The 17,992-nt window shown below is 43.1% G+C and overlaps 1 protein-coding gene across 2 annotated transcripts; it reads left to right on the top strand.

The window, feature by feature from the left end:
- Positions 1-894: 894 nt before the first annotated feature.
- On the top strand, positions 895-4,914 carry SIGLEC14 (sialic acid binding Ig like lectin 14). 2 transcript variants are annotated; one of them, XM_045532608.1, is made up of 7 exons: positions 895-1,037; positions 1,115-1,498; positions 1,721-1,999; positions 2,309-2,353; positions 3,760-4,017; positions 4,123-4,313; positions 4,395-4,914. In XM_045532608.1, exons 1-6 carry the CDS (start codon positions 1,001-1,003, stop codon positions 4,293-4,295), a joined length of 1,176 nt encoding a protein of 391 aa, XP_045388564.1. In that variant the 5' UTR covers positions 895-1,000; the 3' UTR covers positions 4,296-4,313; positions 4,395-4,914. The 2 variants fall into 2 exon arrangements, with proteins under 2 accessions (XP_045388564.1, XP_045388562.1); XM_045532606.1 differs by having other exon boundaries at positions 4,123-4,914.
- The last annotated feature ends 13,078 nt before the right edge of the window (positions 4,915-17,992 follow it).

The following is a 17,992-nucleotide window of genomic DNA, read 5'->3' as shown; positions in this document are numbered from 1 at the left end:
TTCTGTTTTATTTTTTTACTTAGTATATGTCATTTTCTAGGAGACTGTGTACTCTAATTTTCATATTAAATGCTTGTCTCCCCACTAAGGTTTTTTATTCACTTTCGCATCCTAAGAGCTCACTCTTTGCTGTATCCTCAGCACACAGCAGGGGCCCAGGAAACAGTGGCTGAAGGAGTATTTACCCAGGGCCAGGCTCTGTCCTGAGCATTTTACACACATGGACTCATCTAATCCTCACACAGCAATGCCACTATCGTCACTATTTTTCAGATGAGCAAACCGAGGCACAGAGAGATTAAATAATTTTGTAACGTTCAACAGCCGGCAGGTGAGGAGTCTGGGTTCCAATGTGGGCATAGCATGTGCTCAGCCTCCTCATTCCAAATGCCCGGCACTCGGGTCTGGTCTGGCTGTCGATGCTAGAGCTGGAGTCTGAAGCTGCCTGGGACAAGGAAAATGATGACATCAGGGGCCCAAATCCAAGGAATCAGGAGACCTCATGGTCACTGGTGGGGGCCACATCTCTGCTGACTGCTAAAGACCTGGCCGTGTCCACCAGACCTATTTGTCCCTCCAAACCTGGACCCAAGCCTGGGCTTCCCTGGTTGCAGCTCCCATCATATCTTAATGAATTTGCTCTTTGGTCTCCCCGAGGGTCCAGAAGCTCTGCCCCCCAGAGCTGGCCAGGTGGTATTCTCTTCCCTGTGTAGACGACGGTGCATAAGGAAAGCACTGCAGCTATGGGGCCGGGCGACTCCTCACCTTATGAATCTAGACTTATAAGTCTGGACCCGCAGCCTCCTGTGGGGGGTGGGAACAGGAGGATTTCCCAGCCCCGGCCTCACCCCCCAGCAGCATCAAGTTCCCCGTCTGTGAGGCCACGGCTCTGCTCACCCGCCAGCTTCCTGTACGGACTTCCCCAGCCCCACCCCACACTCGGGGCATTTCTTTCCCTGACAGAGGACTGGGCCCCGGCTCCGGACCTGGCGATGCAGACATGCTGGCCCTGCTGCTGCTGCCCCTGCTGTGGGGGGGTGAGTGGGCTGAGGGAGGAGGGACGGGCATGAGTCTCGGGGAAGCTGCAGCTGCAGCTGAGCCTGTGTCTCCCTAGGGTCCCTGCAGGACACAGGGTACCAGCTGCAAGTGAAGAAGTCAGTGACGGTACAAGAGGGCCTGTGCGTCCTCGTGCCCTGCTCCTTCTCCTACCCACCCTGGACTTCGTGGTATGCCTTTAACCCAGTCTACCTCCACTGGTTCCGGGATGAGGACAGGATATACTATAATGATGTTGTGGCCACAAACAAGCCAAACAGAGCAGTGAAGACAGGCACCAAGGGCCGATTCCTCCTCCTTGGGGACGTCAGGACCAGAAACTGCTCCCTGAGCATCAGAGACGCCAAGATAGAGGACACAGGGACCTACTTCTTCCAAGTGGAGAGTAGCAATTCTGCAAAACATACTTACGAAAACGATAAGCTGTATCTGCAGGTGACAGGTATGGCCGAGGCCCCAGGAGAGGATCCTGGGATGTGGAGTCCCCGTATTAGAACAGGGACAGGACATTAGAATATGCCCTGCTTCCGGTCTTGGGGCAGGAGTGGTTAAAAGAGATAGAGGACTTGGGGCAGGCTTAGGGCCTGAGGCCCTGGTCACTGGCAGGTCGTGCTGTGGGTCCCCACCCTCCCGGGGCCTGGGCATCTCCCTGTCTCCTCCTCAGCCCTGACAGAGAAACCCGACATCCACTCTCTGGAGCCTGTGGAGTCCGGCCGCCCCACAAACCTGAGCTGCAGCCTGCCAGGATCCTGCGAAGGGGGACGGCCTCTCACATTCTCCTGGACGGGGGCTGCCCTCAAGTCCCTGGACCCCGACACCCTTCACTCCTCGGCAATCACTCTCACCCCGAGGCCCCAGGACCACGGCACCAACCTCACCTGTCAGGTGAAACTCCAAGGAAGTCATGTGACCACAGAGAGAACTGTCCAGCTCAATGTCTCCTGTGAGTTGGGGGAGGGACAGCTGGGTCACCGAGGGCAGTGGGAGTGGGGTTTGTGTGTGCATTTGTGTGCCTGTGTGTGTGCATGTGTGTGTGTGTGCGTGCACATGCGTGTAGGAGAGAGAGAGAGAGAAAGAGAAGGAAAACCTGAGGAACCTTGGCATGGATCTGAGCTTGGGAGTTTAGGTGGGGAGGGGCTGAGGACAGCCGTCCCCACCTTCCTGGTTTGTGTGGCCTCTCCTTGGGCACTTGCTGGGCCCATGCAGGTCCACTCCACACCTGAAGTTGGGGGGCCATATCTTTCTATCCCAGATGCTCCACGGAACCTCACCATCAGCATCTTCAGAAATGGCACAGGTAAGGAAGACCCTCTCCTCTCCGGGCTGTGATGGGGGCACTCTGCAGGCTCAGGGCTCAGAACCAGAGAGGAGACCCTCCCTCGCTCCTTTGTCCCCGCCCCGACTCCCACTCGACAAGGTCTGGCACCGGCAGACCCAGTATTGCTTCTGGCTTCTCCCTTTTCTCTTTTTTCAAATTTATGTTTAATTGTGATAAAATGCACACAGCATAAAATTTGTCATTTTAACCATTTTGAAGAGTACAGTAGTGTTAAGTACATTCACACTCTTGTGCAATCAATCTGCAGAGCTCCTTTTTTTATCTTGCAAAACTGAAACTCTGCTCCCATTAAACAGCAACTCCCCATTTCCTCTTCCATCAGCCCCAGGCAGCCACTGTTCTTTCTGTCTCTGATGTTGGTGATTCTGGGGACTGCTCCCTCTTCTTGAATTTCTGTGAGCCCCCACCTCCTCTGATACTCGCCCTCCCTCTTCTCTGGTCTGATCACCCTTCTCAGGACCCTTCCATGTTCCCACTCCCATGGCTCTGCCCCGCCCTCGTTTCTCTCTCTCTCTACTTTCCTGGGCCATCCTGTCCCTCCCCTGACCTTGTCTTGAAACCTCCCACGACTTTATATCCAGCCCTTTTCCTGGGCCACAGATCTACACATTCAGCCACCTCCTGCAGCTGCCTCTCAATTAGCCCTTCCCCGGCCCCCACGTAATCCCAGGAGTATTCTGGACACAGCCTGAAAAACTCCCTTCCTCACCAGCTACACCCCATGGGTCAGCGGAGACCACCACGTCACCAGTCACTTCCCTCCTCTCCTTCCCCTCGGTTCCACACCCAGCTGAAGTTGCGTCCTCCACCCTGGCCCGTTGCCCCAGCCCCTCCCCAGCCTCCTGCCTCCTGTCCAGTTCCCCCAGCCCAGGCCTCCTCTTGGCTGCAGCAGGATCTCTCTAGACCCAGCGCTGATTCTGTGTTTCCCCTCCTCTCAGCCCCTTCTGCTTTTCAGCACCCCCAGGACAAAGCCCAAGGCCCCCAGCCTGGCCCTCACATCCCGCAAAGCTCTGACCCCGCCTCCTCTCCCCCCATCATTGTGTCTGTGGAGCTCCTGGTCCTCCCTGCTAAGAGTGGGCTTCCTCTGGTCTGCCAGGCGGTCTCAGTTCTTGGCACGTGTGCACCTGAGCATCCCACCCACTTCCCCTTAGCGGGAGAACACCTGCTCATCCTTCCAGCCTCGGCTCAGCCCCCGTCCTTCTGATGGCCTGACCTGACCGCTGGTGTCATCACCCCTTCATCCATGACACCCATTCCCAGTACTCCCCACGTGGTCTTGTCTGTCTACCTGTGGCTCAGTGAGAGGAGTGAGGGGGAGACAGACCCCGCAGCTTCACTCACCCTGCTGTGTGTCTCTTGCACAGTCCTGAAGATCCTGAACGACGGCACGTCATTGCCTGTCCTGGAGGGCCAGTCCCTGAGCCTCATCTGTGTGGTTGACAGCAACCCCCCTGCCAGGCTGAGCTGGTCCCGGGAGGGAAAAACCCTGGATCCCCCCCAGGCCTCGGCGCCCGGGGTCCTGGAGCTGCTCTCCGTAGGGGCTGGAGATGGAGGGGAATTCACCTGCGGGGCTCAGCACCCACTGGGCTCCCAGCATCTTTCGTTGAGCCTCTCTGTGCAGAGTGAGTTGCAGGACAGGTGCTGGGGTGGGCAGCCTGGCCAGGTGTGTGGGCTGTGGGAGGGCTGAGGCCTGGGGACAGACCTTCATCTCCTCTCCTTTTTTCCAGGAAGCCCCTCTGGCTGCAGATGTGTGACTGAGGAACAGGAGGGCTCCCGGGCCCTGGTCATCACCCTGCTCCGGGGGGCCCTCATGGGGGCTGGCTTCCTCCTCACCTATGGCCTCACCTGGATCTACTATACCAGGCTAGCAAAGCTGCCTCTCTCCAGGGAAGCCCAGTAATAAGCCCCTGAGTCCCAGGTGGGGCTGAGCTCTCCTGACCCACCTGGAGCCAGAATTAAAGTGGCTGGATCTGATCTGAGACCCGTGTTGGCTATGCAGGCGCAGAGGTTCCCAGGGGATCAGGGCTGAGAGCCCGACTGAGCCCTTCCTTCCCAAGACAGAACTGAGGTGTGGACACCAAGCCCAGAGGGACAGACGTGGGCCATCACTGTCAGCTTCCTTCTGGAAACTCACACCCCACTGACTGCCCCTTGTTTCCTGCCTGCCCCATGCCCATCTACTTACTCCCCTTCTCCCTGTTGGTCCTGTCCCAGCCCCAGCTACATCACCCTCATCCCTTCCCCTCCCAGCCTTCTCCTCCCTCTCCAACCCCAGGACTGCACAGGGAATGCACTTAGGGTCTTATCCTCCATTACCCAAAACTTACCTTCTTAACACTTGAGTTTCTGGTCTCCTGAACTTCCATGTCAGGATAGACACGGATGCACAGTGCAGTCATGAACACAGCTTTGCTTTTTATTTAAAGACTCTACCTCATTATGATTATTATAAAATATTATAGCATTTAATTATACGTGAAAATTTATTAAACAATACAACGTAAAAATTGATTTCACCACTTAATGCCTCTGTGGTGGTTTGTAGACCAACATTACATCTTAATCTTTTTTTGGACATGTTTTATCTAAGGCTCTTTCTACATTTTTTTTTTTTGATGCATGAAAGAAATAAGCCAGACTTAAATTGAATAAATCATGTAAATCTGAAGAGTATAATTAGCTGAATTTTTACATATGTACACACTCTTGTTTCCACCATCCGGCTCAACATACAGATTCTTTCCAGGCCCCACAAATGGGTTTTTGCTGCTGTTTCCAGTCTACACAATCCTCTGGGGACGACTGTTCCCTCTCTGTCCATACAGATCTATCTGTATTGGCAGCTTTTCTCCATCTACAAGCTGAAGCAAACATTATATGTACTTCAGTATCTGGCTTCTTTCAGTATGGTTTTTCTCATTTATCTGGATAAACAGTTGATTTTTGGTTTTGGTATTGTTTTTGCTGTTACAATAGCACAGTCACCCTGTGTATCCGCCGGTTCCGCACCCACACGTTCAACAGCTGCAGATGGAAAATGCGGTATCAGTGGGAATGTGGCATCACAGAGTACGGAGGTAGCTTTTTGTATCCATGGTTCCGCAGGGCCAACTTCGGGACTTGAGCATCCAAGCCCCCGCATGTACTGAGGAGCGATTGTATTCCATGTGTGAAGATATCTCTGGTTATTTCTTCATTCTAAAGACAATGACATTATTTAGCCACAAAAAAAGAAGAAAATCCTGCCATTTGTGACAACATGGGTAAACCTGGAGGCCATTAAGTGAAATAAGCTTCCAACTCTGCAGACACATATACCACTTGTCCACCTTGCCTGTTACTATTGTTCTATATTTTACATAGATGTAAATGTTACCATATCCCATATCCCATGACATTATAAATGCTCTGTTACCCAGTAGCTCACTACAGCCTCAAACTCCTGGGCTCAAGCGGTTCTCCCACTTCAGCCTCCTGAGTAGCTGGGATTTGCAATATCTGCTTTATTGTGATGGTCTGGAACTAAACCCATGATGTCCATGAGGTATGCCTGTATTACAGTGAGCTAAAAGAGCCTTATATAACAAATTAAGTACCTGGTTAAACTAAAATCACTTCCACTCAACCTTTAACAAAATATATTAGATAGTCCCTTTTTTTCCTTCTTTGTGGTTTAATCACTTATTTGAACACCACTCATTTGTTTTAGAGAGAATTACATTCTTTTTTTTTTAATTTATTCTTAAATGACTTCCGTAGAGCCAGGTACAAGGTAAGAAATGAAATGACTCATGGAGAAAACAACAACAAAAACAAACAAAAAGAAACAAATAAAAAAAAACTTATCTAACTTAACCTGTCTTGTAGGTAAGAGCATGCTTTTATAATTTCTTCATTGTCTTTTTTCCCCATGAATTTGGCTTTGATACACTTCAGGTTTTTTCTTTTAAATTCCCTAATTACACTTAGCAAATAGAGTGTAATGTTTCATTCTGTTCTATTTGTTTAAACTCTTGATATATTGTATTAATTTATTCAATAGTTTAAGTGTATGTGTCCCCCGCAAAATTCGTATGTTGAAATCTTAATTCCCAAGGTGACGGCATTAAGAGGTAGGACTTTGGGGGAAGTGATTAAGTCATTATGGCTTTATCCTCATAAATAGAATTAGTGCTCTCATAGAAGAGATTGAAAAGTGTGTGTTTGCACCTTTCACCATGTGAGGACACCATGAGAAGATACTAGCTATGAAGCAGAGAATTCTCACTAGACTCCAAATCCACTGGCACCTTGATCTTGGACATCCCATCCTCCAGGATTGTGAGAAATAAATTTCTGTTGTTTGTAAATTACCCAGTCTAAGGTATTTTGTTATAGCAGCCAAATAGACTAAAACAATTTATTTTATTTTATGTTTTTGCCTTCTTTATTGTGCACATAATTTTTGTTGGAGGAGGGAGGCTGGAGCACATACCACAGCACATGATGGGATGTGTAGCAAAGCAAAAGAGGTGGCTCCCACTCAGCTTCAGTTAATCACTGTCAGGAGAAATTGCCAGATTTCCAATTGTTCAAGGAAAGTTGAGCTTTCATAATATTTTAAGAAAAATCTCTATTTTTAAATATTGGAAACGAATTTATAGATTCCAATATGTATAAATATTTACAAAATTTCTATAAACAGTAAGCATTAGAGGAATGCAAATCAAAACCTTTATGAGATATCTCCTGACACCAATTAGAATGGCTAGCATAAAACCAAACCAAACCAAACCAGATAATAACAAACATTGATGAAGATATGCAGAAATTGGAACCCTTGTGCATTGCTGGTGGGAAGGTAAAATGGTGCACTCACTATGAAAAATGGTATGACAATTCCTCAAAAATTTAAACACAGAATTACTATATAATCCCACAATTCCACTTCTGAGTAGAAACACAAAAGAATGGAACAGATATGGGACTTTAACAGATATTTGCACACCAATTTTCATAGCAGCATTATGCACAATAGCCAAAATGTGGAAGCAACCCAAGTGTCTATTAATGGATAAATGGATAAACAAAATGTAGTATATACATCAAATAAAATATTATTCAGCCTTAAAATGGAAGTTCTAACAAATGCATCAGCATGGATTACCTAGAAGACACTGTGCTAAGTGAAATAAGCCAGACACAACAGGACAAATTTTATATGACTCTTTATATGAGGTATATGGAGGAGTCAAATTCATAGAGACAGAAAATAGAATGGTGGTTGCCAGGGAGTGGGGTGAGGTAGAAATGAAGAACTAGTGTTTAATGCGTACAAAGTTCCAGTCAGGGAAGATGAAATAGTTTTGGAGATGGATGGTAGTGAGAGTTGCACCATAAAATGAAAATATTTAATACCACTGAACCGCACACTTAAAAATGGCTAAAATGGAGAATTTAGTGTTAAGCATTATTTTACAAAAATAAAACACTTTTGTAAACACTTTCAGTCAAATATAATCAAAATACAAGCTAGATATACCCATCCAATGGAAGCCCAATCAACAGGAATGACTTCCTAGCCACCTGAGTTTTCTTGGTCCACACCTCTCCTTGTTGGAACCTCCACATACTTCCTGCCTCACTGAATCACATACTCAGACACAGGGGTTCTCTAGTAATTCTGTCTGAATTTTGTTCCTAGCTCCTCCTCTCATGTGTCAGTTTTATCCAGATTGTACGGTACCAGGCTGATATCTTCCAAGATTGTAACAGCAGATTTCAATTTTTATGGTACAAAATAGTAGTCTCCAAATTCTGCATCCTGTTTGTGCTTTAATATCCACAGAAAGGAACTGCATCTCCCATGCTTAATAATTACAGAAAACCCAAAGCTGCCAACTCACCACAGTATGTGGGAGAGTTCCTAAGGATGATGGGTCCCTGTCATACGCAAGCTGGTGTAACTTCCCCTAACAAGAGAGCAAAGACTTCTTTTCTCCATCTCCCCACACTTTATACAAGTGCATTTTACATAACATTCTTCATTCAAGATTTGGGGACAGCAGAAGGGAATGACGCTTCAGGTCAGGAAGTAGATTATATTGGATACTAGACATTGTGTTGCAAAAATTCACCATGCATTTTGCTTGTTGCAGATTAGGTGGAGAAAGTTTTTATTTGTTTACTCACTAGCTATATGTTATCTTTTACCAGGCACCTGCTCAAGTAAGCCCATTTTTTCTTCTATTTCTTCTGTATATTCCCATGACAAAATATCTTTTACTGGACATCTCTCTCCTGTTACCTTGCTGTTGGGGAAAAGAGGGCATTTCTGAATTCCTCATCTCATTTTCACTGAGTCTAGGACTTTTAACAATGCTTTTTCTTTCCTCCACAAGGGGGATGCCTATAGTTCATGATACTTTATTATCCAGCATCATTTTAGCTTCCTCTTCATCTAATCCTCTAAAAGTTTATACACCCAAAATTACCATTAGTATGTGGTGTGAATTTCACCTGAATAAAATATATTATCATTAGGTTTTTTGCAAAAAAAAAAAAATATACATACTCGTCTCTCTGAAGTGAACTCTGTAGCCCTTCTTGAATGTGAAAATGTTTGGTTCTTTCTCCCAGTTCAGTAGTTGGGGTTACTTTATGTTTATTAGAATGAACATCGTGCTCCTGAGGTGGTCCAGCCTGGCCTCTTCCTTGCCCTTGGGGCCCAGCTTTTCTGGTAGAGGTGTTGTTGAAATTTCCTTTCCTGTCCTCTGTCTATACCTTGTGGCTTCAGTTGCAATTTCCTCTCCCCTCACCCTCCCCATCTGTTTCTTACTCCTAATATAAAGGACACAGTATAGGGATTAGGGGAATGAGGCTATCCCTGGGAAAGATCTGTAATCTTCAGCTTGAGAGATGCCTATAGTGTTGAGTGGGCCAAAGGCCAGAGGGGACCACGTGGGGGTTGAGGCTGGCACAGCAGATGTCTCTGTTGCTCACCCCAGGGAACAAGTGACCTGATGCTCTGTACCTTTCCCTACACCTGAGATCCTAAAATCCTAAAACTCACTATAGCCAAGCACGTGATTATTGTGCTCTAGTAACTGCACACGAACATGATGAATGTGCAAAATATAATCCCCAAGGTCAATGTCACCTCCTCAGTTTCCCCCAGGACAATGACTGCTCTCTGAGCACCAGGGGATTCAAGATGAGTGTCAGTGGGAGATATATCTTAAGAGGATGTGTATAACATATACTTGTTTACCTCTGAGCCACTGTGAGAGTGATAGGAGCATCAATTCTCCAAGAGTGGGCAACAGAAGTGGAGACTGGAGTGGAACAACACACAGAGTTAGTATGGAATCCCCTGTTACTCATGCCTTAAAAGGGACCCTGGAGCCAAATGGGTAGGAACCACCCATGATATTATTAATTGTATACAATTAATCAAAATATGGTTAGTAATTAATAGACATCAGCAATTAATCAATATTGGTTAATCATTCATTAATTAAAATCAATATGAATATGATAATATTACTGTATTATTATATTATTAATATAAATGTTATTTGTATTCCAACAAGCATTGCTCCACACTTTTACTAATACTTTGTGCTGTCAGATACCTTAATATTTGCCAACTTGGAGTATGTATAACAGTATCTCTTCTGGATACAACACGCATTTTCCTTGTTGCTAATTAGGTGGAGAAAGTTTTTATTTGTTTACTCACTAGTTGTATGTTATCTTTTACCAGGCACCTGCTCAAGTGAGCCCATTTTTTCCTGCATCCTTCTATTTCTTATATATTTGTAGAAATACTTCTTATATTCTCAATACTGATACTTTGGTTTTTATATGTGTTGTAAATACCTTCCTTCACTTGGTGGCTGATGATTCAGCACTCCCTATGGTGTCTTTTATGATGAGTTCTTAATTTTACTGTTGTCCAAGTTTCCGATCTTTCTCTATGTAAAACATTTTATTTACGTCTTGTTCAGAAATCCTTTCCGACCTCACGTTCATGATGATATCCTGCTATATTATCTTCTAACAGTTCTATTGTTAGGTCTTAAGCCACTTGAGGGAAAAACGCAAGTTCCCTAGCATATAAATAAACACCGTGCTGTGCTAGTTTGAAGAGCTCAACAAAATTGTTACAAAATAGATTAAGTAAATACCAAAAGATAGTTCCCAGGCACAAGAGATGTGCCTCAGCACTCTCTTAGGGCAGAGGCAGCCAGTGTAAACCAGCCCTAACTGCTTTACAACTGCTTTCACTGACCTATGATACCCTTTAACTAATGATAATACTAAAATCCCTGCCTACTGGTTAATTATAACAGCATCAACACAACATGGGTGGTATGACAGTGAATGATGATTGTACTGCATATGCTTGATTTGTTTCAATGAGAACACGTTATGATACAATGAAAAAGCTGTTATTCACTGGGAAGGCATTTAAGATCCCTGTGTTGACTGGGAATAAATACCCTTGTAAGAACTTTTAAATAAACTCGTCTAACTCGCCAAGCTGGAGTCATTCTTTGGTCTCTTAGCTCCATCTCAGTTTGGGGGGTGGTTTTTCTATACTGTCCCAGGATTTTCCCAAAACACCTGTACTTGATTTTCATGCATGGTCTGAGCTAGGGGTCTAATTTCATTTGATCGTATTCAGATCCCTACTTGCCCACATCTATTATTGGAAAACCTATCACTTGCCACTTCCCATCACCTTCTCTATCACACATGATGTTTCTGATGGTTGAGGTCTATTTTTATGTTATCTGTTTTATTCCATCAGTCTATAGGTCTATTTCTGTGTCAGCACAACATGGTCACATTTTCTATAACATTGTAATATATATACCTTGATGACATTCAGAGCCACTCAATTCTTATTCCTGATTGCCTTGACTATACTTGGAAATATCTACTTCAGTATAAATTTCACAACAGAGTTATTAAGTTGCACAAAGGTCACTTGGGGAGTTGTGTGACATATTGCTCTGACTCTGTAGATTAATTTGGGTGGAATTGATATTTATAGGATATTGTTTTCAAACTCATTAACATCTGCCTTTCTCAATTTACTTATATCTTTAATGTCCTTTGATATAGATTTCTAATTTCCTCCACTGAGGTTGCACACTTTGCATTTTTGTTAGATACCTCTCTAAATAATTAGATATATTCTTGGCATATCATAATTTTTGAAGCTAGTGTCAATAGCACCTTTTATAAATTGGCTTTTTGTTTATTACTGTGATAGGGAAGTACAACTGATTTTGTAGTTGATTAATCTCTGGGAACCTTGCTAACTCTTTTATTAAGATCCTATTTATGGAAAACCCCAGATTGCATTTTTTTCTAAACTCTACACCACAACAATCATTAACACAGAAGAAAACTGCAGCTAAATGGGTGTGGGTTTTTCCCTCACACACCAAGCAACGGACACCACTTGGGTGTCCTCAGAATAAATTCTGACACTATCTACTTGGAGGGAGTGTCATATTTCACAGAGTGAGTGTTCAGTCTCCAAAACTGCCTTCCCCTTCCTACCATTTGCGAGTCCAGACCTCCAGAACTTTTGACCAACTGGCTTTAAGTTTGGAGTTTTAATGACCCCCCCCTTTGTATTGGATTAGTTTCTTGGAGTGGCTCACAAAACTCAGGGAAACACATTTACTAGTTTGTTATAAAGGATATTGTAAAGGACATACATGAAGAGGTATGTACAGTGAGGTATGGAGAAAGGGGGGGCACCACCCTCCAGGAACCTCCATGTGTTTAGTTACCTGGAAGTTTTCCGACTGTGTCTTCTGGGGTGTTTACGGAGGCTTCATTACATAGGCATGATTGACAACCATGTAGAAATGTGATTGGACAAAAAGCTCATGGTCTAAACCCTGCAAGGCCTGTAGACTTTTTTGGCCTCTCTGTGCAGTATTCTTTCCTCCAGGGTATAGGGCAGGACCCTCTCTGGAATGAGAGTCTTTTGACCCACGATCGGATTAGACTCCTGCCTTGGGTGCGGTGAAAGGAAGACCGGAAAAGGTCAGAGAGAGATGTGTTGTTTTCTGAGGACTGTTTTGAGGCCTAAAGCTTCTCAGTGCTATAACAAGGACTACAGAAGTTATGAGCCAGAAACCGTGGATGAAAACCAATATACATATATCATGACACCATAGCCCCAAAGTGTATCTGTGGATCTTTCTATATATGTCATCATGCTGTTTATGAAGAAAGATCTTTTTAAAAAAAATTTCTTTCCGATTCTTGTATCGTGTATTTATTTTTATTGCCTTACTATGCTAGGACCTCAAGGTACTTCATTAGGTATGATGTTTGCCGAAGGCACCTTTTATCTTGTTAGGGAAATTATCTTTATTTCTGGTTGGGTCTGAGTTATATCACGAAGGAATTTGAAGTCATCCCATGCTCATTTTTTCATCTCTGAGATTTAACCAGTTCAAGGTCAACATGAAAACAGAAACCACTGTATATGTTTCAGCAAGGGAACTTAATATAAAGATTTCATCATTCATGTGTTGGAAGGCTGATAGAACACAAAGGTAAGACGGCTTAGAAGTCTCGGACACGCTAAGTACAGAGCTTGAAATTTACTAGACCAATGTGAATTGCGCATCCTGCTCATGTGAAGCCTGGCTGGTGGCCACAATTGCTTTTCTTCTCTAGTACCTGCTCTGTCCAGCCCAAGGCAATTGTCCTTGAAACATTTAGGGAGTGGGGGATAAGGGTGATTACCTCCTGTTTACCTGAAACCGGAGGCAGGGGAAGACCCAGGTTTTATGGAACCTGAAATTTATACAAATGTTGAAATCGCTTTTGTTAAAGAAAAAATTACTCTGATACTTGTTAACACAGACTGTTCAGGACTATTGGGATAGGTGTTAAGATACCGCAATCAGGGAGAGAGATCAGGCTCAACTCTGAATGAGCAAAGATAAGTGGAGGTTTACAACCAAGGAGCGTGGTGCAGTGGCAGGGTGCAGGGTGGGCCTTGCCAGTGCTAAGAGGAAAAACTGCTAAGAGGGGCCATCAAACGTAGGGTGATTCTTGCTAAAGCAACTTAACAGGATTCTTGCTGAAAGCAGGCTAGGGTGATCAGATAATAAGGGCGAGGGCTGAGGAATTTGATCAGATATGAAAGATGATCAGATATCAAGGAGTGAGGGGGGTGGGATTCTTCCTGAATGGGCTTAGCAGGATTCTTGCTATAACTGGACCAAGCAGCTCAAGGACAGGGTCTAGTTGAAAAAAGGGCTTAGAGGAACCTGTCTAAAGTTTGAAACACAGTAAAAACAAAGACCATGTGATCATCTCAATAAATGCAGAAAAAGTATGTGATAAGATCCTGTACCCCTTCATGACAAAAACCCTTAACAAGCTAGGAATAGAATGAGCATACTTCAAAATAGTAAAAGCTATATACAACAAACCTATAGCCAACATCGTATCAATTAGAGAAAAGTTGAAACAGTCGCCCTAAGAACTGGAATAAGACAAGGGTGCCCACTGGCACCACTTCTATTCAACACAGTACTGGAAGTCCTAGCCAGAGTAATTAGGCAAGAGAAAGAAATAAATGGCATCCAAATCAGGAAAAAGGAGGTCAAACTGTCCCTGTTTGCTGATGATATGTTCTTTTATCTGGAAAACCCTAAAGACTCTAGCCAAAGACTCCTAGAATTGATAAATGAATTTAGCAAAGTCTCAGGTTATAAAATCAATGTACACAAATCAGTAGCATTTCTACATACTAATAATAGTCAAACTGACAGTCAAATCAAGAACTCAATACCATTCCCAATAGCTGCAAAGAAAATAAAATACCTAGGAATATACTTAACCAAGGAGGTGAAAGATCCCTACAAGGAGAACTACAAACACCGATGAAAGAAATCATAGATGACACAAACAAATGGAAAAATGTCCCATGCTGATGAATTGGAATAATCAACAGTGTTAAAATGTCCATCCTGCCCAAATTTATTTAAAGGTTCTATGCAATTTCCATCAAAATACCAATGTCATTTTTCTGAGATCTAGAAAAAGTAATCTTAAACTTCATATGGAACCAAAAAGACAGTCCTAATAGTCAAAGCAAATCTAAGCAAAAATAAGAAATCTGGAGGCATCACATTACCTGACTTCAAATTATACTACCAGGCTATAGCAACCCAGACAGCTTCGTACTGGTATAAGAATAGAGACATAGACCAATGGAACAGAATAGAGAATCTAGAAATAAAACCATATAACTACAAACAACTGATTTTTGACAAAGTGGGCAAAAATATATACTGGGGAAAGGATGCCCTATTCAATAAATGGTGCTGGGTAAATTGGGTAGCCACATGCAGAAGAATGAAACAGGATCCCTATCTCTCACCATATACAAAAAATTAACTCAAGATGGATTAAGGACTTAAATGTAATACCTGAAACTATAAAAATTCTAGAAGACTATGTAGAAAAAACTCTTCTGAACATCAGGCTGGGGGAAAGAATTTATGACTAACACTCCAAAAGCAAATACAGCAACAACAAAAATAAATGAGCCTTAATTAAATTAAAAAGTTTCTGTACAGCAAGGGAAATAACCAGAGTAAACAGACAACCTACAGAATGGGAGAAAATATTGGCAAACTATACATCCAACAAAGGTCTAATATCCAGAATCTACTAAGAACTCAAACAAATCAACAAGAAAAAACAACCCCATTAACAAATGAACAAAAGACATGAACAGTTTTTTCAAAAGATAATAGACAAATGGCCAAGAAACATATGAAAACAATGTTCAATATCACTGATCATCAAGGAAATGCGAAATACAAATCACAATGAGATACCACCTTACCTCTATCAGAATGGCCATTATTAAAAAATCCAAAGAACGATAGATGTTAGCAGGGATGTGGTGAAAAAGAAATGTTTATACAATGTTGGTGGGACTGTACTTAGTACAACCTCTATGGAAAACAGTATGGAGATTCATTAAAGAACTAAAAGTAGACCTACCATTTGATCCAGCAATCCCACTACTGGGTATCTACCCAAAGGAAAAGAAGTCATTTTTGTCAAAAGGACACCTGCACCCAAATGTTCATTGCAGCAAAATTCACAATTGCAAAGGTATGGAATCAACCTAAGTGCCTATCAATTAATGAATGGATAAAGAAAATGTGGTACACCATGGACTACTACTCAGCCATTAAAAGGAATGAAGTAATGTCTTTTGTGGCAACTTGGATGGAACTGGAGACCATCATCCTAAGTGAAGTACCTCAGGAATGAAAAAACAAACACCACCCACTAATAAGTGGGAGGTAAACAATAGGTACACACGGTCATAAAGTGGTGTAAAGGACATTGGAAACTAAGACGGGGGGAAGGTGGGAGGAAAGAGGGGGATAAAAACTTACCTATCATGTACAATGTACACAATTCTGGTGATAGGCATGCTAAAAGTGCTGACTTTAGCATAATACAATTCATTCATGTAACAAAAGCACCTGTACCCCCTTAATATTTTGAAAAAACATATAATTCTCTCATAATTAAAACTAGTAAATATTTAAATTTATCAAAAAAAAGTTTGGTCAAGGAGAGAAAGTTTGTCAATCTTTAGAAAAAAAATAAAAAAATTGACAGACATGGATTATTTTTGGAATGAGAAAACACTTTCACACCAAATCACAAAACCTGAAAATACCAAAATTCTGGTAAATGCCAAAATATAAGACAATTCAAAAAAATGACATACTATTTTTATTAATAGTATAGTCTATCTGTCTGGTACACTTGCATACTTTTTGCTTATGTTTTTGACTGATAATGTTTGGTTGCTTTTTCATAAGAGAATAATTTTGTGATAGCATTTTTATAGACAGATGTTTGGGGAAAAACTCTCAAACTGTATTTTCACATCATAACAATCATCAACACAGAAGCCTTCTGTGGGGGGTCTTCCCCACACACCAAGCAGTGGACACCAGCTGAGCGTCCCCTAATTCAATTCTGACACTATCTATCTGGAGATAGCATCAGATCCTCACAGGGTGATGGCACAGTCCCCAAAACCACCATCCCTGACACCAGTCGCAAGTCCAGGCCTCTGGAACTTCTAATCAACTAGCTTCAAGTTGGGGTTCCCACACCCGCTTCTTTGAGTTTGATTAATTTGCTGGAGTGGCTCATAGAACTTAGGGAAATAGTGACTCATTTGCTGGTTTATTATAAAGGATAACAAAACAGATGAAGAGATGCCTAGGGAGAGGTATGGGGAAGGGGAGCAGAGCTTCCATGCCTTCCCTGAGTGCCACCCTCCACGAACTTCCATGGGTCCAGGTATCCGGAAGCTCTCCAAAGCTTGTCCTTTTCGGTTTTTATCAAGTCTTCATTACATAGGGGTGATTGACAATCATGTAGAAATGTAAGTGGACAAAAAGCACATGAGCAAACCCAGCAAGGCCTGTCTGTTCAGATTCTTCCTGGCCTCCCTGTGCAGCATTTCTTCCTTCAGGGTATGGTGCTGGATCCTGTCTGGAATCAGTATCTTTTGACCCACAATCAGATTACAGTGCTGCCTTGGGCAGGTGAAAGGAGAAGGTCAGAGAGAGAGATTCTGTCTCCCGAAGCCTAGAGCACCCTGCATTATAACAAAGACTATGGGAGTTATGAGCCAGGAACTGTGGACAAAAACCAATATGTATATGTTCATACTGGTAATACCACAGTAGACTAGAAACAAAAGTCAGTATTTATTCTGATGTGGTTGATTGAAATTTCTTTTGATCATTGCTAGTTTAAGAAACTGTCTTTACTCTCACAACTCATTTTTGCAAATGTCTAAAATTTTTTAAGATCATTGTTAAATTTGGGGACACTTTTTTATTAAGTTTCTTTTATAAAGGAGGAGTAAGATTGCAGGTTATTTCTACACATTGTTTTGGCTCCTGCCAGGGATCTGAAAAGGGATTCTTGTGTGGGGGCCCATGCCTTGGCCCCCTGGAGGTTTATTAAAAAATAAACTCACAATAAGGCGGATTAATAAGAGAAAGGGCATACAAATTTATTTAACCATGTGCATGGGGAGAACCACAGACTGATTGGCCAATATCCCCGCGATCCAGAAGCTTATATGCCACCTTGAGGTTATAGAAAGAATCGGGGCTTGGATCCTAGCAAAACAGGATGTGGGAGGGGGAGAAGAGGAATTCTATGAGGGGTAATAAATGATTACTAGGGAGAATGATTGGATCTGGGAACAGAAATTACCTGAAAATAGTTTTGGTTTGTTTAAATTTAATGATTCTTGGAGACAGCACTATATTATAAAGGGTCTGTTCAGGTGTGGTGACATGCTTGGTCTTTCTTTTCCTAATGGATAATGAGATAACAGGGATGGGGGCAAGAACAATTGCTCTCCTGTCTTCATGCAGACAGGGAAAAAGTCTCTTCTAAGGCCTATTGATGTCTGAGCATTTTTAATTTAAAATACTCATTATACCAGGGAGCCGTATTTCAGTGTGAAATTCCTTGTGCTCGTTCCCCTACGAGGGAGAATGCCTGGCG

Source organism: Lemur catta, chromosome 19, assembly GCF_020740605.2.
Source record: "Lemur catta isolate mLemCat1 chromosome 19, mLemCat1.pri, whole genome shotgun sequence".
In the NCBI taxonomy this organism is placed as follows: Eukaryota; Metazoa; Chordata; class Mammalia; order Primates; family Lemuridae; genus Lemur; species Lemur catta.
This window is presented reverse-complemented; position numbering and strand designations above follow the sequence as displayed.

Excerpts from the sequence above, each read along its gene's own strand:
- SIGLEC14 (XM_045532608.1), top strand. The coding sequence starts at position 1,001 with ATGCTGGCCCTGCTGCTGCTGCCCCTGCTGTGGGGGG. Across the intron at positions 1,499-1,720 it reads GCTGTATCTGCAGGTGACAG|CCCTGACAGAGAAACCCGAC; the intron begins GTATGGCCGAGG and ends TCTCCTCCTCAG. Across the intron at positions 2,354-3,759 it reads CATCTTCAGAAATGGCACAG|TCCTGAAGATCCTGAACGAC; the intron begins GTAAGGAAGACC and ends TCTCTTGCACAG.